This window comes from Anser brachyrhynchus, assembly GCF_964034855.1.
Source record: "Anser brachyrhynchus genome assembly, chromosome: 2".
NCBI classification, from domain to species: domain Eukaryota; kingdom Metazoa; phylum Chordata; class Aves; order Anseriformes; family Anatidae; genus Anser; species Anser brachyrhynchus.
This window is the reverse complement of record NC_137695.1, coordinates 26085860-26108948: the sequence shown is the minus strand read 5'-3', so window position 1 is coordinate 26108948 and position 23089 is coordinate 26085860. Positions and strand designations below refer to the sequence as shown.

The 23089-nt window shown below is 46.2% G+C and overlaps 3 protein-coding genes across 8 annotated transcripts in view; 1 reads left to right on the top strand and 2 right to left on the bottom strand.

The window, feature by feature from the left end:
* The window catches only part of LOC308189529 (putative acyl-CoA dehydrogenase 6), an 89580-nt gene extending 83990 nt beyond the window's left edge, over window positions 1-5590 (bottom strand). For all 5 annotated transcript variants that reach the window (XR_013946427.1, XM_080579621.1, XM_080579623.1 and 2 more), the window contains exon 1: window positions 5273-5590. Coding sequence is in view for 4 of the 5 variants with exons in the window: in XM_080579621.1 (XP_080435747.1) it covers window positions 5273-5404 (132 nt within the window). In the remaining variant the exon portion in view is untranslated. The remainder of the gene's footprint in view (window positions 1-5272) is intronic.
* A 49-nt stretch (window positions 5591-5639) lies between these two features.
* LOC308189533 (guanine nucleotide-binding protein G(I)/G(S)/G(O) subunit gamma-11) lies at window positions 5640-8807 on the bottom strand. Its single transcript, XM_080579634.1, has 3 exons — window positions 8612-8807; window positions 8358-8461; window positions 5640-5885 (listed from the first exon to the last, which is right to left on the bottom strand). Exons 2-3 carry the CDS (start codon window positions 8451-8453, stop codon window positions 5760-5762), a joined length of 222 nt encoding a protein of 73 aa, XP_080435760.1. The 5' UTR covers window positions 8454-8461; window positions 8612-8807; the 3' UTR covers window positions 5640-5759.
* A 2929-nt stretch (window positions 8808-11736) lies between these two features.
* Window positions 11737-17847, top strand: TFPI2 (tissue factor pathway inhibitor 2). Of its 2 annotated transcripts, none has more exons than XM_080579631.1 (5): window positions 11737-12122; window positions 12215-12394; window positions 12812-12991; window positions 14258-14431; window positions 16719-17847. In XM_080579631.1, the coding sequence occupies exons 1-5, from the start codon at window positions 12041-12043 to the stop codon at window positions 16817-16819; spliced, it is 717 nt and encodes a 238-aa protein (XP_080435757.1). In that variant the 5' UTR covers window positions 11737-12040; the 3' UTR covers window positions 16820-17847. The 2 variants fall into 2 exon arrangements, with proteins under 2 accessions (XP_080435757.1, XP_080435756.1); XM_080579630.1 differs by having other exon boundaries at window positions 11754-12122; window positions 16716-17847.
* The last annotated feature ends 5242 nt before the right edge of the window (window positions 17848-23089 follow it).

The window sequence follows — 23089 nt, the reverse complement described above, 5'->3', positions numbered from 1 at the left end:
TGCCTGAGAAGCTCCCCTCTCAAACACTGTAGCACTGCTCCAATCCAGCCTCCTGCCCACAGCCAGTTTTGGGGATGCTGGCAGAGGAGGAAGAGGCCTCCTGACAAAGTCCTGTTGGTTCTGCAATGTGCCGGAGACCAAAGACCAGCAGGTGTGGTCAAGGGCGCATCAGAGCACCTCTCCTACCACACTCCAGCCTTTCAGTCCTTTAGCTTTCATCAAGCTTACTCTCCCCAGGTTCCCAGGAGCAGACCATCCACCAAGAGCAGCTTCAGGTTGGACAGTTTGGCTTCCCCATTGCTTCCTTCTCCTCAAAGCCCAGCATAACTGCCTGTACCTTGTCATTTCAGATGTTTCTGGCACTTTCAGGAATACAGCATGCCACCCGTACTAGTTTGCCCAACCTCAAGTTTACATGGCATATTTTGAAGCCTGCAGTACATAAAATGGCAGATTGCAGCTAAAATGATATTTCTGGAAATACTTAAAATCATTAAGCTTGCCCTGACTTACTCTTACAGTCTAACTAAGGCTCTAATTTTTTATGAGAAGTTAAAAACTAATCACTGAAACCCTTCTGAGGGAACACAAACCTCAGGAGATGTCATCACAGCAACTGACCTGAGATCGTTTGTTCTTAAAGTAGGTTGGTAATACAACAATTGTTGACTAGATGCACAAGCCTGGCTGTAGGACAGAAAATAACTTTAAGCAGCACACCAAGTATCTTGGAAGTGTCCTCGCATAATCCATCAGTGCTCACCTATCAAACTTGATCTTCAGGGACTGGAGCCAGAGGTAGGTTTTCACACTCCCTTTGAGCCTTAACAGGAAAAAAAAATCTGCCAGAAAGTCAAAGTCCAGAACAACACAAGCTGAAAGAACAGCTTTCAGAGCACTATGATACCTGGCTGGGAGCTGCTATGTTCATCAGTGTGCCCACAGGGCAGGGGGAAGAGATTTAATCACACATTTCCACGCAAATGGGACCTAAAAAGATTTAAACAAGGTTCTACTTTCTGAATGGTCATGCCACGACCTATGTAAAACACAGACATTTGCTCAGTCATAAACTGCTTACTAAGACAGGATTTTAGTTGTCTGAAGTGCATACCTGCATTGCCTACTCCAATCTGGTGTGACAACAATACAGGAAAATAATAGCTGGAGTTGAACCACAAAAATATCCCTCAGGCCCAGTTCTCCTGCTAGAAGATGCTCATTGAGGACTAAGTATATGCAGTGGAAATTTGTTCTCACACGAATTATGTTGAGGGGGACAAAGCAACTGCAATCTCACATGAACGCACTGCTCTGGCACTGTGCAACAAGTAAACACGCTGCTTATTAAGCTGCCTTTACTGCATTTTTGCTACACAATGAAGTATTTGTATATTAAAAGACATTCTTCTGGTGATTGGAAAAAGCTTTCTTCAGGATCTGCTTGACTGTGCTGAAGCTCGTGTTTTCCTTCTCTTATTCTCCCAAACTCTGATTTAAAAGCAACTCTTTGGTATGGCACTCCTGAATGTGTCGGTGGTACCTCTTATCGCACTGGCATATCCCAGCTGCCCCTTCCGATAGCGACAAAAATCAATTGTGAAAATTTCCTCTCTGTTAAATTTCAGCCAAAAATTCTTGGCAGGAGGGAATGATATTTCTGTGTTTATTTATACCAGCAATGGATCAATCCCCAAAATATTTACAACATGTTTCTGTCCAGCACAAGATGACACAGGCTACTGCAAAGACCCCAGAATCTGGGGCTCCATATTGTTTGCCTTGGATAGAAGGGCACTCAGTGCAAAAGCTGTGAGGCTTACTAATGTCACATTTTTAACTGTCTCCTTGCTTAAACTTCTACCTCAAATGCATGATAAATAGTGTTTTAAAATTAGAGGTCCCAGTCAGGTATTTTGCAGCTTCTTTTGTGTCTTTCTTCTCTCCTTTTCTCCCTCTCAATTTAGTGAGAAAGTAATTTTAAGTGATTTATTTGTAATACCAGCAGCAAACTACCTGGCTGTTCCTTACTGTATTTTTGTGATCTGCTATAAAAGATGAACAAGCCAACTCCATCCAATACTCTTCAGTATTTTGTAGAATGTCAGAAGTAGACATATGATTTTACAAAAATTATAAAGTTTACCGCAATTTTACTAGGAAGTTATAGTGAAAATCAATATTTAATTCAGCTCTTGCATGCTCTAATATGAAGAGGCTTTAATTCCTGTAAAAATATCTGTATTAACGGACAGAACCTCATGATGCTGTTAATGACTTGGGCCAGACATACAACCCAAGTGTGGCTAATAAGGCCAATGGTGCCCTTTGGTGAAGTCTCACTTTCACATGAATCCCTCTTATCCTACAGAGATGTAACAGCGTAAATAGACCAAGCCAGCACCAGATGCAAAATGAAATCTCATTTATATTAGATGCACCTCATTCGAAATATATGCCAATCCTTTTCAAACCTATTTCCCAAAGCTTCTTACTACTAATGCCAGAGGAAAACAAAAATGGATATGTGCATGCACATATCATATACATATATGCACAGTTATGCATACACCTAAAGTAGCTTAAACCTTTTTATTTCAAGCCAGTTATACTATATTACTGCACTAAACTGTAGGATACCAGTGCACTGTAAGCATTGTTCAACAAGGTAAGGAAAAGTTACATTTTCAATTTCCAAGAGGAAGGGTGGTGACCTATAAAGTAGTAAAGGAAACCACTCACAAGGTTATTTCAATACCCTTGCTAAAAACAGCTCCCTGGAATTACAGGAGTCTCTTCCTCATCCTGCTCAGAACAATTGGAAAAGTACAGATCATTTAAAATACATTAATTCAATAGATTAAAAAATAAAATAAAATAAATTGAGACAAAAAAATAACAGTTCTCACTAATGGAATTGCACTGCTCATTTCTTTAATTTCTCTGGTAGTTGCATCTGGATTTGTCTAGTGGAAAGAGTGGCCCAAATTACATAACCATTAAATTTAAAATGCATTACAGATCCTGAGTGGTCATCCTCTCCCAAAGAGTTTACTTTTCAGTTTATCTTAAATTCACAGGGGACAGGTTTAACTTAAGCCAAAATAAACACTGATTGCTAGAAGCTTTGGGGTAAACAACATTAGCCTGGATTTGACATAAACTAGTGTGGTGTTTTTTTTCCCTATATGATCAGACAAAAACTGAAATAAGGGTTATATAACCACTTTGTAAAATACAGGACAAGGATGAAACTGGTTTTACGTTGCTGATTGTAAGTTTTTTTCCAATACGTGCATCATGGGCACGCATGCAGTGACGCAGCATCAGCTTCCCTCTCAGCCTGCTCTGCAGTTCTCTGCACTAAACCCAGAAGGGCAGGGCATACCGTTAGCTGCACCCCAAGAAACTTGTGGATAGCCATAAAATAAAAGCATGCGAAAAAAAAGTCCACGTATTTGTAGCACATGACAGAGCAGCAAACCTCGCACCAGCAGATACCAATGCTGCCACTTTTCCTCCCCGTTTTCATCCGACTGCCAAGTTGCCAACGCCTGAGATGAAAAATGTGCATCTTAATCCTTTCCTGACAAAAGAGGACCTTCCAAACCCCCCAGATCTAGACGACTGCCTTCAATAAAGCCTTGGCCTCGTTCTATTTCGGAATGCCACAGATCTGAGATAAGGCAAAGTGCAACGATGAGCGGTATTTGCTGTCCTCCCTGCACGTGCAGGAAGACCACAGCAAAAGAAGAGGTACAGCTGAGTGACACCGGTCACAGGAAGGCAGGTGACTCTGCTGACTGACAGACAGACAGACAGACAGACAGCCTCAGCACAAGCCTGACGCTGCGGTATTTGCAACACAAGCCTGTACTCGCATCCAGGTGACAGGATTCACTTGCAACATTTTTACTGATCCTTCCTCTGCCAGCTTATTCCTGCTTTGAACAAGGTCCAGGAGTTTAGATTAATGAAACTAATTTGTTAGGGAGCAGACTGGTTGTGCACCAGGTTTTTTTGTATTATACAGAAAATGAACAGACAACTGCAAAAGTTCAAGGCCGAGAGGCCTAGTTTTAGTCATAGAAAGCTTCATGAATTAAATGGCCTTTGCAATATCCTGTTTCAACACTGGAAGTATGAAAGTCAGTTCAAAAGAAAGAGAAATCTGAAGTAAGAATCGCATGAATCAGAAGTAGCCGCACTATTTTTTCTCCACAGTGCACTGGGAAAGAGGAGAAAGTTGAAAAATGATCAATTTATCCATGAAAGTGTAAGATTCTTCGTGTCATTTTTAAAAGCTTCCATCAAATTCATAACAGCACAGCTCCCAAGTCACAGGGAGCTGACATCAGGCAATCCAGCGTGCCCTGTTTTTAAAAAGCTATGGAGTAAGACCCGGCAGGAGCTGAAACTTTATCTCCAGGCACATCAAGGACAACCCCTTACACTTCATCATGCCCACCTCTGCGTGCACATCAGGCTTGCTTGCATATGGCTGTTATTATGATAATGGTGCTTACTCCTTGTGGTAGGTACTGAACTTCAGCACTTCACTCACCATAGTTCACAGGCAGATTTCTCACATACATGCAGCTCGTCCCATCCCATCCCATCCCATCCCATCCCATCTGACTTCCCCCAGCAAGCCCTCCCCGTCTGCCCCAACACAGCACTTTCTACCAAATAAATAAATAAAATAAATAAATGCAACTAATTATCTAACTTTGACAGGTGTGCTTCATTACACTTTAGCCTTCTGCAGGTGTCAGTGTCCTCACTGTTGGGAACAAACAGAGTTCACCAGTGCCACCACCACTTCCAGAGCTGCATTTGGCATTCAACTCCCATTTCCCCTTACCCAACGTGCCTCCTTTCCCCTCCATCCCTGACTTAGTTTCACAAGAAAACTAACTCTTACTCCCCTTAGCACCCCTCTAGAAACACCACCGTGGCAAACGGGCTCTGTCCCGGCACTCGGCATTCCCGAACACAGCAGTGTGCCCCAGTGTTTGGGGGCACGGAGCCTCCATGTCCCGTCCCGGGCTGCCGTTTCGTGCCCTGCCCGCTCTCCTCCCTTCCCTCCTCCCTCCCCTCCTCCCTTCCCCCCGTCCCTCCGGCGGGCGGCAGCCGGGCCCCCGGGCGCTCAGCCGAGGAAGCCTCCGCGCTGCCGCCGCCCGCCCCTGACGGCGGCCCGGGGCGAGGGGGGGGGGAAGCTCCGTCCGGAGGGGGCCGCGGCACCGGCCGTGCCCCTCGCCGCCCCCGGTACCTTCCTGAGGGCCGCCCGCAAGGCGCCGTGCTGCGGCGTGTCGGTGCCGTGCCCGCGGTGCCGCCGCCCGGAGCCGCCGCCGCGCAGGGCCGAGGCCCGGAGCGCCCAACGCCCGCAGCCCCGCAGCGCCATGGCCGCCGCCGCCTGCCCCGCTCCGCCCCGCTGAGGGCCGCTGCCTGCTCCGGGGGGCCCTGCACCGCCCCGGCACGGCTCGGCTCGGCTCGGCCCCCCGCAGGCTCCCCTGCCCGGCCGGGGCAGGCCGTCGAGGGGCAGGCAGGTTTTTTTAGTGCCGACCGGCGTGCCCCCGGTAAACAGGTGGCGAAAGCGAAAGGACCCGGCCGTGCGGAGGGAGCGAGGCGAGCTAGGCTGCTTTCAGATTTATTTATTTTTTTGTACGAAAAAGAAAGAAAAAAAAAAAAAAGAGAGAGAAGAATATCTGCTCCTGAGCGTGTAGGACAAGGAGCGGCGGAGCTGGGGACCGGCAGCCTCAGGCGATGACACAGCCTCCTTTCTCCTTGAAGGGGTTCTTGTCCTCCGGGACGCCCTTCACCAGCGGGTCCTCGCCCGACCGCTCCTCGATGTAGTTCTTGATCTCCTCGGAGCACTTGGACACCTGGAGCGGGGAACAAACACATGGCAGGGCTATGGCCAGAGCTGGTGGGGCGCATCCCAGCCGCGCCACGGTGAATTCGCATCTTTCCCTATTTACCTGCCCATTGAACAGAGGTGATCTGACCACAGAGCCAGCACTAAGCGTGTGTACTCAGCCTCCTTCCACTTTTTCACGGCTTGATACTCACTGAAGGCATGACCATCACTGGAAATGTGTATGCTGCTTGCAACAGCAGTTGCCTCGTAGTTAAACTTACATTTTTTAAATAGCCAGTATAGTTTTATTAAGCTGAGGACCACATGCTTTTCCCCCCAGCATGTCTTATAGTCAACGTGTTCAGGCACAGCAAAATCTCAGTTCTACAATGTGGTGGTATCTGTTTTCCAAGTATACGTAACTTCACATGTTTTTCTCAAACAAAACATCCAACAATGATTTTTTGGTGGCAACTCAAATCCCCACCCTGCAGTTCTATGGGAGCAACCACACATTTTAAATGGTGGTCAAGAACTAGCTAGGAAAGAATGTACTTACAGGTGACCTGGGGTTAATTGAAACAGCGGTTAATAAAATACCCTTCCGCGTTAAGAAAGGGCATAACACACGTGACACGTTGCATGCCATTCACAGCAAAGCAGCACCCAGTGGGGCAGGCCTGCACAGACACCCGCCTGTGAAGAAGGAACAGGTTTATTTTTGTTCTCGGAAGGCAGCGCATGCATCAGGTGCAGCCACAGTGGGTGTGGAGCCTGAGGGCACGCAAGCGAGTCCCACCAGCTCCAGAGGATCCCTGACCACACGCTCCTGCCATTTCCCTTCCCTGTGGCAGCAGAAACTGTCCTCAGGTGCCTGAATGTGGGACATTTCTAAGGACACGCTCCCAGATGTGCCCTGCTTCTGCCCACAGTCCCTGTGCAGACAGCAGTCAGTCAGCACTTAATTAAATTAGAATTCATTAAATTCTAATTTAAGGCCCGTTTGTTGCCTTCCTTGTAAATTGTATATTACTGCAAAGGCAAAATGATGGCAAGAGAAACGGTGAATTTACCTGCAGTATCACTGGCTCTAAGCTGTCAGAAATAACTCATGGTTAATTCCACACCAAACCATGCATGGAATAAGACCTAACTACCTCTAGCTCTCTCACGGCAGAGAAGAATGTGGACCTGCAAATCCCATTACACTTGTGCCTTGCTCTGCTGTGCCTTGCAAACCCATTCCTTTGGGTCAGGGCACCTTATGCCATGGTGTAGCTGTAAAGGTATAGGAAGAGGTCAAGAAGAATTTCGGTAAACATTTGCACTTTTGGCAACACGAAGCGTGGGTTCTGCACTTCCATGTCCCTGTAACACCTGTAACGGAGCTACCAGGGGACTGAGACAACTACTACACAAATTGCATTCTCACAGTGAAACTTTGTATAGAGCACTGGTAAAATTGAGGACATCGTCTGTGCTTTACTACAGATGGTTTGAAAATACCTATTTCCCTAAAGTCTTTTGGGTTATTTGGAATATTTAGATAGGGTTTTAAAATTGTTGTTATGAAAATCAAAATCTATATGTCCTACAGCATATATTTCAGTTGCTTGGGAACTCTCTGAGGGATAATCTAGGTGTCTGTAGTACTTGCATGTGCGGCCCTCAGCACTGCTGGAGCTGTCACCCATACCACACCTAACGTGTACACCCACTCATAGCTAACTGGCACCTAAAACGTAATTGTGGCTTTCTTGTTTTCTGGGCTAAGTACCTAGAGCTAATTCGCATGAATAATTCCACTGATCCCCTAACATAAATGCGCATTAGTCCTAAATAGAAGTGTTTACTTAGATGAGTTTGCTTCTGCTGGAATGCAGAATAAGAAAAAAAAAAAAAGTTTTATCATGGAGCGAGATCAGTTCTGCTCTTCCACGTATAGAAACCGTGCAGAAATACTACAATAACAACAAAGATCACTGGAAAACCAGTTCGCCCGTGGGAAGAAGCGTCGAGGACGGAGAAGAGCGCGGTGTTTTCCGCCGGGCACGGCAGGACGGAGCGCGGCTCTGCAGCGGCACCCCTCTGCCCTCTGCCCCTCGCTCGGGCAGGGCGAGGACGGGCTCTGCTTCTCCTGCTCCCCCCGCATTGCTGGGGGCCGTGCCGTGCCGTGCCGTGCCGTGCCGTGCCGTGCCGCACCCAAGGCCACGGGAACGGCGGGTGCCGGTCCCTCGGGGCCTCCCCCTCTCCCCGCAGCCTCCCCCTGCGAGCCCGGTGCCAGCCGCACGTCGGGGCGGCGGCCGCCTCCCGACGGCCGGGGGTCGCTGGGGGCGACACGGGGGCAGAGCGGCCCCCAGCGCCCCTGCCCCTCGCAGGACCGGGCTCTCCCGCTCCGCCCCGCCCGGCTTCGCCCCACCTGCCCCGGGCACCGCTCCCGGGGGGTGCCGGGCTCCTCGCCCCCCGGCCCCGGGGCCCCCCGCGGCCGCTGCCTCACCGGCTGCCTCTCCAGCTTGACTTCTTTCCGCAGCTGCTCCACTTCCATTTTCAGTTTGTCCTTCTCGCTCAGGTCCTCGATGTTGATGGCCGGCATGGTTTACGCTGCCGAAGCCCGGAGGGAGGACAAAAGGTTACCGCTGGGCAGCGAGGCCGGCCGGGGCCGGAGCCCCCGGGCGGGCTGCGGGGCGGCGGGGCTATGGGGCGGCGGGGCTATGGGGCGGCCGCCCCCGGCCCGCCCCCGGGCTCACTCACAGGGTGCCGCCGGGCTGTCCCGGCCCGTCCCGCTGCTCCGCGGCCGCCGCTTCCTCCCCGCCGCTCCTCGCACCCCTTCCCCGAGCCGCTCCGGCCTTTAAACCGCCGGGCTAATCCTCCCTTCACCGGATTAGGGCCAGCCGTCCGGCCCGGCCCCGCTCCCGGGGCGCCGGGGCGTTCACACCGGGGCTGCGTGCACGGGGAGGGCTCCGGGAAGGGTGTCCCCCTCCGGCCGGGGGGCTCATGCGGCCGGGTGCGCAGTCCCAGCGCTGAGCTCCCTTCCCTCCGCTCCTCCCGTCCCGCACGGTGATGCCGCCCGCATCCCTGGGCTCCTGCATCTCCTGGTCCGGGAGGCGAGGCAGCAGCAGGTGTTTTGCTTGGGCGCATTCCCCAGTATTCGTGCATTAAACCTGAGAGTGGAGTGGACTAAAAGGCTGAGAGGGGAAGGAACTGCTCTCGGGTCAGGTGTCCAGGCCAGGCCGGTAGGTTTGTCTGCAAGGCAGAGCTGCAGCTCTGCGTGAGAGGGCTGCCATGCCCGGCCTGCACAGAGCATCTCGGGTTGTGCAGCTGTGATGGATGCTGAGAACTGGGGATGCTCTGTGAGAGATCTGACGGGTTCAGAAAGCACAAGAAGGAACTGAGAAATTCTCCTGTACTTTCATATACCGATAAGGTCTAGACCCCGAACAGGGGGATTGCTCTTGAACAGGCTGGTCCCTCCACCCAGTTTGTACAGCACCTGGCATCTCTGATCCTAGCAGCCGCTTTCCTATGAAACCAGCAGAGGCTGAATCTGCACAGCCACGACCCTTCACACTGAACAAAGCTGCAGGCCTGGATGCAGCTGTTAAAATGGGGCCTGTATGAATCCTTCTGGGTTTGGGGCACTGCAAAGGCCCCTGCAGGCAGTTCTTCCTCCTTTCCACCTCTGCCTATGGCCATAGGGACACTCCTTTGTCCTCTCCCCACCCACCAGATGTAAACAGCTGCCAGCAGTGCAACATTTACCTCCTCCTCCTCCACTGCTGCTCCTATAGTACTGCCAGGGTTTGTATCTGTTTTATTTTAGCCAGTCTATTAAATCAGTTCCTCTGCCCGTCCATCCCTCTGGCTGTTATCCCCAGCTGCTGGTAGGCAATTTCTACACCCTCATAACGCCCACTGGCAGCTGCATGCCCAAAGCCCACCAGCTGCTGGTCCTCGTGCCAGCCAAAACAGCTGGAAGGAGCAGTTTGGCCTTCCCCAGCACAGCCTTTGCCCACACTGCGGGGTGGCTATACAGGGTGGTGGGCTGCAGGGGACGCAGGGGAACAGGGGCTGGCAGTGGGAACAGGAAAGTTGCAGCTTGACATCAATAACCCTGTGGTGGAAAGCCTACAGCGAGCTGTCTGCCGGCTCTGTCTACTAACTCTGCTAACTGCGATTAGTAAAGGACTTTCTACCACTCGCTACATTAACTGTTTCTCTAGTTCATATATTTTTACAAATACTTTCCTAATCTAAGTGAACCCGATTGCTGCTACAGCAAAGGAGCAACTGAGTAAATGCTACACTGTGCTGCGGTATTGATGGATAAGTGAGTTTAGTTCAAACTTTGATTTGTGTGTGTGCATTCACTGAGGAAATGGAAAACGGTATTAGCATGACAGCATTCATTTTGCTGCTATTGTTTAAAGTGGTATTTCGATGGCTTCTTTTGCAATTCCAACAGAATCCGGTGAAAGCTAAAGGATGTTAGTCTAGTCATATTAAAATCACTTGAGAGTTCCCTAATATTAGAAAGATGCCCTTTTGAGTTTCTCTGGAAATAGGAAACGTGCACTTTATTTATTTAATTTCCTACTGAAGGCACCTAAGCTTTATTACAGTCACTGTGCATAATAAGCTTAACAAAAAAAAAATGAGGACATGTTAGAACATATATATGTATGTTATATATATAAAACATGGCAGATGTGTCCTGTGGTGAAGCCTCAAAGTGTACTAGGGTTTTGTTTGTTTGTTGTGCTTTTTTGTGTTTCTTTTTGTTTTTGAGCTAAAACAGGCACTTATCCTTTGGCAACTGGAGATTTTTGAGAAAAGGAACAGTTCTGAAAGAGTACTGAGAGAGGTGCCATTTAGACCTTCCCCTTAGGTTTGGGGGGTTGAATTTGCTCCTCTTTCTTGCCTTTCTGGAAAATAAAATCTTGTCCGAAAACTAGGCGGTAATCCCGCATGATATAAGGAAAACTCTGAGAGAAAGTGAGTTCCTGAGATAAGCAGGGTGCGGTGAAGCCCTCCTCCTCACACTCCAAAGGACTGGACCTTTGTCCCCGCAGGCCGTGGATTTCCAGGGCCCCGTATCGCAACTCGGCCACGGCAGCACCCGCCTGGAGGTCCAGCACTGTGGCTGTGCGGGGAGAGGAGACTAACAGGAGATCAGATTAGCTTCTTGCTATCCACGGAGAGCACGGTGACTAATTTGCAGGCACTCTTATCTCTGATACTGTATTAAATCTGGAGTAAGCACTAATTAATGTAATGGCTCTCATAGATCAGAGAAGGAACGCGTGCTGCTCGCTGCTCGCCCCTTCCTCTGCCACATCACACCGGCTTGCCTGCTGGGGTTAAAAATCTTCAGAATAACCCCAGCTGCGATATTTCCTGAAATCCAGCTCTTTTTGACCTACCCAGGGGTTTCACCCGCTCAGCACCACGGGTTTTCCAGTACAGCGCCTCGTTTTTTGGGGGATTCACGAGTTAAAGCAGCGTTAAAAGAGCGGCACCGTGGGCGCTGTGTCCGGTGGCACCGGCTAAGCCCGTGCCCGGCCCGGCGGGGGGAGGCCCCCCCGGAGAGGGACCCCCGGGGCCCTGCCGCCCTCCGCCGGGAGCCGCCGCGGCGGGGCCGAGCGCGGACCTTGGCTGCGAGCCCCGTCCCGGATTCCGTGATTAACAGGAAATCCTCTCCCAGCATCATCCCGTAACGTGCGGGGCACGGCAGGGGGAGGGAATCGGGACACAGCCGTGGACCCCGGCCAGCTCCCCGCCGCCCCCCGACGGCGGCTGGAGCAGCCCGGGGACGGCCCCCCACACCCCCCCCACCCCCCCCCAGCCCCCTTGTTTCCTTCCCGGCCCCCCCCCGAAGGCGGGTCGGGGGGCGTCCCTGGGCGCCGGGGCTGGGGCAGGGGCGCATCGCGCCGCGCCCGGTGACGGCCGGGTGATCGGGGCCCCGCTGCCCCGCTGAATCAGCCCTTCCCCTCCCACCACACGCGCAAGGAGGGAGGCGGCCCGGGGAAGCCGTCTGGGCGCATATAAAGCGCTGCCGTCGGGCCGGGCAGCGCCGAGCGCTCGCGGGACCCCGCCGCCCTGTGTCTGTCTGTCTGTCTGTCCGTCCGCCCGCCTGTCTCTCTGTCTGTCTGCCCGTCTCTCTCCGCCGCCCGCTGTCGCGACATGGCCGCCGGCCGCCGCCTCCCGCTGCCCGCGCTGCTGCTGCCGCTGGCCTGCGCCGCCCTGGCGCCTCGCAGCCTCACAGGTAGGGGAAGGAGCGGGCCCCGGGGGCGGCTGCCGAGGGGCCGGGGTCGCCGCCGAGGTGGCCTCAGCCCCGGGCGCTCGTGTCTCCCGCAGAGAAGCAGCGAGCCTGCCTGCTGCCCCCCGACGACGGCCCCTGCCGCGCCCTGGTGCCGCGCTGGTACTACGACAGGTACACGCAGAGCTGCCAGGAGTTCACCTACGGGGGCTGCCACGGCAACGCCAACAACTTCCTCACCCTCGACGACTGCGAGAAGAGCTGCTGGACCATCAAGAGTGAGTCCGGGGGACGGCCCGACGGCACCCCGGGGGGCGGCGGGGGGCTGCGGGGCAGCGCCGGGGTGGCCGGGGGCTGGAGGGAGCGGAGCCTTCCTCCCCACACATCCACCCCTCCCGAGCCGAGTAACTGCTGCTGCTGCTGCTGAGGGGCCGGAGGGAGTTGTGTCAGAGGAGACGCGAGGGATTTACGTGTTATTTTTTTAAAATACAATTTAGTTTTATAACTAGCAGCTGATGAACGCGGCCGATTCCTCCTGCAAAGCTTGTTCCGCTTTATTAAGACTGCAGGCTTGGGGACTTGCCCACAACCAGGATAGCAGCGTCTCATCTGGTGTCAACCTGCACCCATCGCTGCTCGGGACGGGGAGCGCAAAGGGTCGGCTTTCACTGAGGGTGAAACTGTTTTCGTTGCAGAAGTGCCCAAATTATGCCGGATGGAGGCTGACGGAGGACCTTGCAGAGGTCATCTAAAAAGATACGCCTTTAACTTGAGCTCGATGAGGTGTGAGGAGTTCATCTATGGTGGCTGTTACGGGAACGGCAACAACTTCAGAGATTTGCAGTCATGTGTGGACCACTGTCTGCCAGAGAAAAGTAATGGTTGTTCCAAGTTTTTAATAAACTAGATGGTTTGAAAGCGATACGAAGACGATACTTTATTTGGTATTTTCCTCTGGATACCCGTACAGCAGTGTTTTTGAAGACTTCTGGGAAACAGATGCTTATAATTTTCTGTAGGCTTTTGTGTCACTGGTCTCGGCTGCCTGCTACTGAGAGAACAAAAATGCTGTGTTAGTGTAGTACTGTGACCTTAAATTTGCCCACAGCAACACCCAGCGGGTCTCTTTCCTTCCAGAGTGCTGTGCCTGTGTAACCTGAAGGGCAGCAAGGTTGGAGATCGGTGTTGGGCAGGTGTCTGGGACACTGTGGCTGCCATGGGCAGGGAACTGATATCCCAATATATAGGAGCAGTGCCTTTATACATTCAAGCCTGAGAGATGCTGTTAGGTGGCTTGTGATTTTTGGCACTTGCCAGTTCAACTCCTGATAGAAGTTTTTTGCCTCATCTGACCACTGTCTCTCTGTACGAACCATAAAGAGGAAAGAGAGTAGTTATCTGCAGGTGACTATAGGCAAATGTTTTCCTAATCACCAGATTAACATCTGGTTTATCTTTGACAGTATCTTTGAAGAAGAGAGAGCTACCAGAACGGATCAAAACTGTTGCTGCCTATGCTTCATCAGTGCTTGATGAGAAAGTTATTTTTGGCTGGTGACAGATTGTCACCATTTTCTTAGGTGAATGCTGAATTATTTTTGATTTCTCTGTTGAACATCTAATAAATTGGTAAAAGGACTCCAGCAACAGAAGGAAGATTTTGCTGAGGCATTATGAAACATGATTCTTGTGAGAAAGATGGTGTGTTTTTGTACTTTTTGCAGAAAGTGGGCAGGGTTTGCTGGCAAAAGCATAGCAAGGGTAGACAAAATAGTGCCTATCTCATCTACAGAGGTAATTCCACTGGAATCATTGTTATTTTCCTGTATATAGATGTGGAATCAGCCTGCTGTCTAGACTATGTGAACATCACAGCTCTCCCATGTGTAGCACTGCATGTAGGGAAAGCTGATGAATTTCACTTGTGGATTAGTAAACCTATTTTCTGGGACTGTCTGGTGCTTTCTCAAACTCACAACTCACAGGAATAAGATGCAGTAAGTCTCTGAAGTCATTGGTAATGCTTGTGTCACTTCAATGGGAGTAATAGGTGTTTAGCCAACAAATTAATTGCGGGGTAAATTTTAATATACCAGGCATAAAAGTTGCAAAATTTTATTTCTTTTTTCCCCTTTTTCAAGCTGGTCCATTGCTATGCTATAGCCCAAAGGATGAAGGATTGTGTTCTTCTTCTGTGCCTCGCTATTACTATGACACCAAGAGTAAATCATGTAAGGAGTTCAAATACACTGGCTGTGGTGGAAATGCCAATAACTTTGTTACTGAAACAGATTGCTACAATGTCTGTGGAAAAGGTAAGTTTTTTTTTTTTCTTTTTTTGTATTTTATCAGACGAAAGCAGATAAACCAATCCAGATCTCAGTAACAGGTGTCCGGAGTGTTCTTTTACTCACCTTGTTGTTTTTTTCTTTTTTTATAAATGTATGCTTTTTGGAATTTGGAATTCAGTATTTTCAAAGGAAGGGAAAACTGAGATGCAACACTAAATCCTTCTGACAAGAAAAGTATGATGTGAGGTCGTTAAACCATTGTTGAATGAGATGTGGAGAAAGGTTCTCAAAAAGACTAATTAATTTACTAGACCACACAAGGTATCAGTCTTTAAACTGGTCAGTACCAGTGAGAAAACTAAGGTCTCACTTTCTTCTGGATACTTTAAAGTAGGATTAAAATGAGATGTGAAATCAATTTACTTTTTTTTTTTTTCTTAGCATTTTCAGCAGTCACCATCCTCTCGATTCCCTGCTGCCTGTTCCCATTTCCCGTTCCCATTTCCCATTCCCATTACTAAAGATTCCTGCTTCATCACTTGTGCTGAATCAACTGTTTCTGTGTGGGGGGAAGGGCTGGGAAAGATGATTGACTTTTTTTTTTTTTTTATATTGGTTTATTCAGATCAGCTGCTGGTTGTGCTTTTAAGTCAAAACAGTTGTGCTTTTACCTGCAGTAATATGTTCATACCAGCTATTACAAGTCTTAATACTCTAGTTTAATTAATTTGATATGTAAATCAACAACAGAGAGAAAAGCATAATTATATGTTGCTTCCCAGAGCAGTCAAGCAGACAGAGCACAATATTTAAAAAATGATACTAGTGGGGAAAAAAAATTAAGGCTGTATCTAGCACATATCTAGCCTTAGAAAAAAATAAAACACCAATCCCAGCTCTTTTTTAAACATGAGATATTTACAGTGTCCAAGTATTGCTGTATTTAAGATGTGTAGAAGGCTTAAGTCAGGAGAAGATCCTCTAGTTCTGGGCTTTGAAATCCATGGCTGTTGAAGCTAGTGGCCATGGAGCTCCAGCAGGGCAGGGGTTTTACCCTGAGCACAGTCCTCAGAACTGAAAATGCTGTCTGCCAGTTACTCATGGCAGTAATATTTCTGTGGTTGACAAGTCTGAGTGTGTCTCTGCCATTCTGGCGTTACAAGGCAGGCTTTAATAGCGTGCTAGGTCTATCAGAGATGCCAGCGATTACCTAATTTGCACCTATTACTACCTGGGGAATGGCAGGGCCAGGCTCCAGCCTAAGCGTGCAAAGAGAGAGGAGGCAGGAAAATGCCTCTTCAGCATCCTGCACACACCCAGCCAGGTTTGCTCTGGGGGTTCTCCCTCGCTCCCTCTCCTTATGGAGGAAAGACATTAAAAAAATGTTATCCACCTCATTCCTGGTGCAACAGATTGCAAAGCCCAGAGGATCGGTTATAAGCTTTTTCACTAACTTGGGTATTTCAAAATTCAGGAAGGCGTGGTCACCCAAAGGTCATAGTTGAGGCCATAATTAGTACTAATTAATGCTGAGCTATACATATTAATTTGTATAGCTTGGGAGTGTACAGCAACATTAACCAAATCTTTAAGGCAACTTTATCCACTTCTCTCCTGCTCCTATAATTCCCCTCCCCAGTATCTTTCCTGTTACCTTCTTGAGTCTAAAGATGAGATCAGTTAACCTTCCTTGTGCAAATATGCAGCTGCTGTTTACATTGATCTATAGCTTTAGGAGAGAAAAACTATCTGATTAATTTCATTTTAGAAGATTATAGGAGAAAAGAAAACAGTTGCATAAGCTCTTCTGGAAATAACCCGACTGCTGCCTTTGACCGCTCCACAGCATCTGTGTGAAACGTCATTCAGTGCAGGAACCCAAATTATTTTACATTTTCACCCCCCACAAGCACTGGTTATATTTTAGACTTTGCCCTGTTTTTGCCCAAAGAAATGTAGTAATAGTTTGTTGTTGGTGGTGGTTTTTTTGTTTGTTTTATTTTATTTTATTTTTTTTTCCCCAATTTAGAAAGGTGTTTAATCCCATTCTGGTGTTACCACAGGGCAGCTAGAACAGGAAAAAGAACAGCAAAACAGGGGCCCAGTGCCAAAATGGAGGCATTCTAAACCTTGCAATGTGTGAGAATAGGGTGTTGAGAATACATTTTGCAGTTTCTGACATGGCTGTTATTATCAGGTGAACAGGTTTAACAGCACAATACAATAAATAAATAAATAAATCCAAAAAATGAACAGTAGTAACAATTTTGTCATACTGCTTCACTAACTACTTTCTTTATTTTCTTAGCAGGGAGTCAGAAACCAACCATGAAAAAGACAACAGATGTATTCCGCAGAAAGATGATGAGAAAACTGATTAAAAAGCCTCAGACACGTAACCTGAAGTCTTAAACCTAAATGCGCACTTGAATGTTTGAAACACTTTCTTGACTCCACTTTCCTCTTTTGTAACATAGTTTCCACACTGTTTTATACGTTGACATGTAGTTCTGTCTTTCAGAACTGCATTTTTTTCCAACTTACTTTTTATAAAGGACTGCATTTAATAGAAGCAGAATGAACCTAGGTTTGGTTCTTCTACTCTGTTGTATTCACAGTAATACTTTGGTAAAGCCACGTATTTAGATTTCCATGTTTTTATGGGGGAATGTTACTACTGCCTTGGGAGAATATTTCAGCAGTTACAAATTAATTAAGATTTGAAAAAATCGATTGTCTCTTAGTATAACTAAGGAGAATGCAAAGCTAAATCTCTGCAGTGGATTTTTTTTTTTTTGGCATATTCTGCTTGCTAAAGAAAAGGAATTTTTCACAAGAGTATTCAGAGGCTAGTAGCCCTGCCATTTTACATACTTTGGCACTATCATTTCAGTAGACTAGCCTTCACAGTCACTTTGGTAGTCAAAGCTTTCAGAAGCTTTCATAATGGTGGAAGTATAAACTTTAAGTCTGGTTCATCCCATGGAAGAAAATTGGGAATAGGGATACTTTGACAAGTACTCTGACAAAGGCAATGAATAAGCTACGTGGATATTAAAATGAAAACGTAGCCATTGCTTTTTCATGACATTTGAAATTTCAACTATGTTGTGCTCCAGATCCTCTTAAGGAATAAATCAGCATATTTCTATTGATTTTTTTACGGGGCCACACTGCTTACGTTATGAGGGTCTTGTTATTTGTGTTTATGTGGCGGCTGTTAAAAGAGAAAAACAGAAGCTTCTGCAAATCTCGTGCAATCCCTATTTTGAGGAACTATTGCATTTATTTTGTTACATTATGCCTGTGGTGATATTATTGCACCTTCTTGTATGTTTTATACTTGAGCCACGTCTGAATTTTGATTAATTTCACCTACAGTGTTTTCTAATATGAATCCATAAGTATTGTTAATAAAATCTTTTTTTTTGGAAAAATAAGAGCTTGTCCTGTCACATCATTCTGTTAATTACTGTGAATTAGTTGCATACACCAATAAGTGTAATGGAACCTACTATTTACTAATTATGACTAGCAGAGTTTAGTTGTCTCTGAAATCATTTCCTTACGCTGAGGTTTTCATGTGAAGGAAGCCTGCAAGTTGCACTGATGTCATTCATCCGCAGCAGTTTTTATGGCTCAGTTGGCTGCATAAGGAGCTGCTGTCAAAAGCGTGCCTAGCTGAGACAATCTGCTGCTGGGTGTCCTGTAAGACATTGCGCTACCTGAATAGCTTTTGTGAGGGTAGCAGGCTATTTGCATGAAATTACGTAGGCATTTGGTTAGAAAGTTTCAGGAGTGTGCTTTATCCCCATTTCAGAAAGGGAACATGCTGGCAAAACTAGTCAAGATTTGGTTTTCTTACTGATTTTTCTCTCAGCCCTGGACTTGCGATGGAAGCAGTCAGCTGTAGTGCTCCTACCAGTCTGTTTCTGGTTCTTGACCTCAGAAACAAACCCCACCTTACTTCAATGAATCCCTCAGCCTAACCCTGTCCTGTGACTCAGCCCTGAGGAGGAGGCAATGCCAGGGGCATGCTGGCCTAACACCGCCAGGATTTTGGCTAGGGCTAGGGCTGCTTGCTGAGCCCCAGGAGGCTGCTAAGGCTTTGGTGCTTCCTGGGGAACACAAGGCATGCTAATTGCGGACACTGCCCCCGTCCCTTCCCTCAGGCTGTGAATTTCAGTGGTGCTGACAGAGCAGCAACCCAGAGTGTCCCTCTGAAATATTTCTAGATGCTTGGCACTGTCATTTGGGAAACACCACCTGCATTTATTGGAGCTTGCGGACTGGGTTAGAAACAGCAGCCCTTTTCAGAAGTTGCAGTTCTGTTTAAACACTTTTTAGCTGAAGAGGACGACTGTCTTTTAACAGCATGACTCTGGGATACATGTTTGAGAAATGGACTAATCCTCTTTATCACTTGGAAATATCTTAAGGTCAAATGCAAAAGTGGACCTGGGATATAAAGAGGTTGTTGAGGAAAATGTGGGAACTGAAGCCCCAAAGTCGAGAACTGCTCCATCTCAGCTTATTTCTTGATGTCAGTGCCTGGTCAGATACAACATGTCCCGGACAAGGTGACACCCAGGTGGTGTCTCATCCTGGCAGGGATCCGAGAGGCTGATATTCTTCTGCTTGTGGCCAAATAAAGGGCTTAGCAAGAGCTGACTTGATGGGCTGGGCTCCATCCCCACCATGGCAGAGGCAGCTGCAGTCTTCCGTTGTGCGGCTGCTTCACACGCTCTTTCTTTTCTTGCATAAAAACATAGTTCAAAGTCTAAGGTCCCTTTTCTAGGATACTCAGTGAAATATCAGAGGCTTGGGTTTGAATCCCTTATCCAACCAGTGTCAGACAGGAATTTAACCTAAAACCTAAGGTTTTATTCTTGCAGGGTTTCCTGATGGGCAGGCTGTAGAGCATTCTGGAGGACTTGGGGAGAAGACCAGGGCAGAGGCCATAGAAGCTCCTTTCAGTCTCTTAGGAACACTATTGTGCCTTGTATAAATTGCACCTTCTTTTGAGGTAACTGCCTTAATCTCTTTATTTTCAGCCACAAAGAATTTCAGCTGCCACATTGCTGCTTTGCTTAATGTTCTTAGGTTACTCTGATATCCCGCCAGACTTCTGAGGCTTTGACTAACCTAAATAATTCTCTATTATCTACGGCCTTTTATGTGACTCATGACTTACTTCCTTCTTCAGCTTGCTGATGAAACAACACTAGCCCAAGGTTGGGTCAACTGTTAGTATTTTGCCATGTTGAAAATTAATGCAGCCCACACCATCCTGCAAATTAACTTTTATTATAGTAGCCAGTGTCCAGCAGCTACAGTGTGTCACAACACAAATTTCTACTGCAGAGGAGGGAAGCAGTGATTATAATCAGTTGGGTTCGTCTTGTCTTGCATAGGCAAACTTCCACTGAAACTCATGACTAGTGATTTACATCATACTTGCCGCTCAGCAGCAGCTGCTGAAATAAGCAGATTTGACTAAATGCCATTGCAAATAAGGTCACTGATCTTTAACTTTCCATTGCAACCCAGGATTCCAGTTCTTCTCTTACTGATATTTTGCAAAGAACTATATCAGAAACTATAAAAATGAAAATTTGCACTGATTCTTTATCTTTACCCTTTTGCAACACTCAGGGCATTGCTTTGCATAGTATTCCAGGAGGAGGAGAGTGCCTTCCTCTTTGTGTTTCACTGGAATTTCAAGTATCAAGAAGAGAAAAGAAAATAATCCATGTGGAAACATAATTCTTTTAATGATAGGTTAAATAATGGCAAGGAAGATTTCACCAAGTCTCATTTTGACAGTGACTAGCCCTAATAAATGACTTTCTCGCAATTACATGCTTCAGGAGCAAAATGACAATGAGTTTGGGTGGAACTCCCGGAGTCGCATTTCTGAGTGCCAGGAATGTCTCCATTTCTCTACTGGTCCTCATCAGCTTAGGAGGTGGAGGAAAGCATGTAATGTTTTAATGAACGATCATTCATTAGACATAATGGACCACATTAAAACAAACAAACAAAAACCCACAAAAAACAGTGAATTTGTGTCTCAATCGCAGGTGATAAATTTAGTCCCTAAACCTAAAAGTCAGCTATATGCTGAGGGCAACTCTTCGTCATCTTGTACAACATAAATTTACTCCAGCTATGGTTGTGAACACCTGGAAGAACTGCAATGTGGATGTGCCAGAATTAATAAGCATTTACACTGGTATTATTGAAAGCAAAATCTACCTCATTATCTATCTAGAAAGTTTTATATTATTATGCATAACTATCACTGTTGATAATTAGCAAAGAGATACTTGCTTCTGCTGAAGCAAGCCTAAATTTTCAGTGTATGGTGGTCCTGTAAAGTAATGTCTATCATCTGATAAATTACTTAATTGTTGAGGAGAAGGAGTATTAATCATAATACATGAAGACTAATGAACAGCAATGATGTTCAAAAATCGATGTAAACAAGAAGTACAAAAGCATGTTGTCTGAGGTATTAGGCAACTGATGTGATTGTGAGCCGTGATTTCCACACTGATGCCAGAGAAGTGAGCATCCTCAGTTAAGTCTGAACTGTATTTGAAGGAGGGAGGGGTGGTTCAGACAGGTTAAAGACCAGTTTTGAAATATAAAACATTGTGTCTATTGTGTGGGAACAAAATACATCCCTTCTAATGAAGATTCCCTTTGTACCGACAGGATTGGACGTAATTTCAGGTGACTGGATGCTCTTCCAGGCACAGCTGATTTGCTTTTGTATGCAGGGTTTCAAAAGTTTGAACTGAAAGCACATCAGATCATCTCACTTGGTGGGGCCCAGCTTCAGCCTGGTGAGCAATATTAAGCCTTATTTTTGCTCATGCTAGATCCTCAAGAAAGGCTTTATTATATTAACTACAGGTTAAATTCTCTAATATATCAGCCAGCTGAATTACAACTTTTTTGCTCAGTGAACTTTCTTGGAGGTGAATTAATACTTGCTTAGCAAACGTGCAGGATCTTTTCTAAGAGGGCAATGCAAGATGAAACTTTTTGAAGGTTAGTATGAAATGCAGTACTAGAATTCGCAGTAACTAATAAATGCATATGAACAATATTCTCTATGGAATATTTTTCTCTGTGGGTGGGAAGCCAGAAAAAATGGATAAATTATACTAATAAAAGCTACTTAAAGAGTCAAGAGAGTAAAGTGTGAAAAATATACCTCATTATCAAACAAGGATCAGGCATTCCATCATCACTGTAGTTTTCAACAAAGAGAAATCTTGATTTTTATTGATGTTAAAAAAGAATATTCTATAAAAATGCCTCCAGGAGAAAGGAGTAAGTCTAGCAAGGCTTTTTCCTTTTTCTTTCTTTTTCTTTCTTTTTCTTTCTTTTTTTTTTCTTTCTTTTTCTTTTTCTTTTTCTTTTTCTTTTTCTTTTTCTTTTTCTTTTTCTTTTTCTTTTTCTTTTTCTTTTTCTTTTTCTTTTTCTTTTTCTTTTTCTTTTTCTTTTTCTTTTTCTTTTTCTTTTTCTTTTTCTTTTTCTTTTTCTTTTTCTTTTTCTTTTTCTTTTTCTTTTTCTTTTTCTTTTTCTTTTTCTTTTTCTTTTTCTTTTTCTTTTTCTTTTTCTTTTTCTTTTTCTTTTTCTTTTTCTTTTTCTTTTTCTTTTTCTTTTTCTTTTTCTTTTTCTTTTTCTTTTTCTTTTTTTCTTCTTCTTCTTCTTCCTTTTTCTTTCCTTTTTTTTTTCCCGCAACGCCAGCAAAACTTTTTTTCCTTGTTTTTGCTCTCTAAAAGTGGGAGGGAAGTTAGATGAGAAAAACAGTGATGACAAATGGTATTTACTGCTCTCCCAGGGACACGGGCTGCCACGCTGGAGTACAAGGAGTCAGTACAGCTCCCGCTGTGCCAGCCAGAGGGACTCTCCCATGATTTCAACAAAACCTGGAGCAAGTCCAAACACTCCAACAACTGCCTTCAAACACAGGAAAGTGTCTTGCACAGAGCAGTGTTCTTCTGCAGCAGCACGTGTATCTGCCTTAACTGTGCTGACAATTCCTATCCCTGGGTGCAAGCCGATGAACAAAAATCTCAGTGAAACTATTCCCTACTTTTATTTTAGTGCCCACACAACCACTGCGTGTGCTCTGGTGAAACAATAGGTTCCTCTCAGCTGGGAAATAACCCACTAATTCATTTCTTTACACTGATATGTCTCCAGATAGGATCAGTACCAAAAATACTATGAAGCCTACTATAGAAAAACATTGGAAAATATCTGCCTTAGTATTAAAGGCATTTACTTGATGAGGTTTTATCAGGGATTGTTCTTTGCAACTTTAAAAAGAACTGTAGCTTTTACATCATTTTCAAGACACTCTTCTATTAAAATATAAAGTAATATTGAGATAAACTGATATGTATATATTAAAGGAGGAATTTTTAAATCTCCTTAGTTTAGTTTAAAGTCATTAGATAGCTTGGATGTTTTTCTTTCTGATATGTTAAATGTTATTGGACACCTCATCTAAATGTCTTTTACTGCCAATTGAAATGGGTTCCTTAGCTGATCTCCTAACAGGATTTCTGCATCCTTTTACTGTGAATTAATCTAAGCTGTGATACAAGAAGACTGTACAGTATGAATCTTAATATATTCTGATATTCACAGAACTATTTA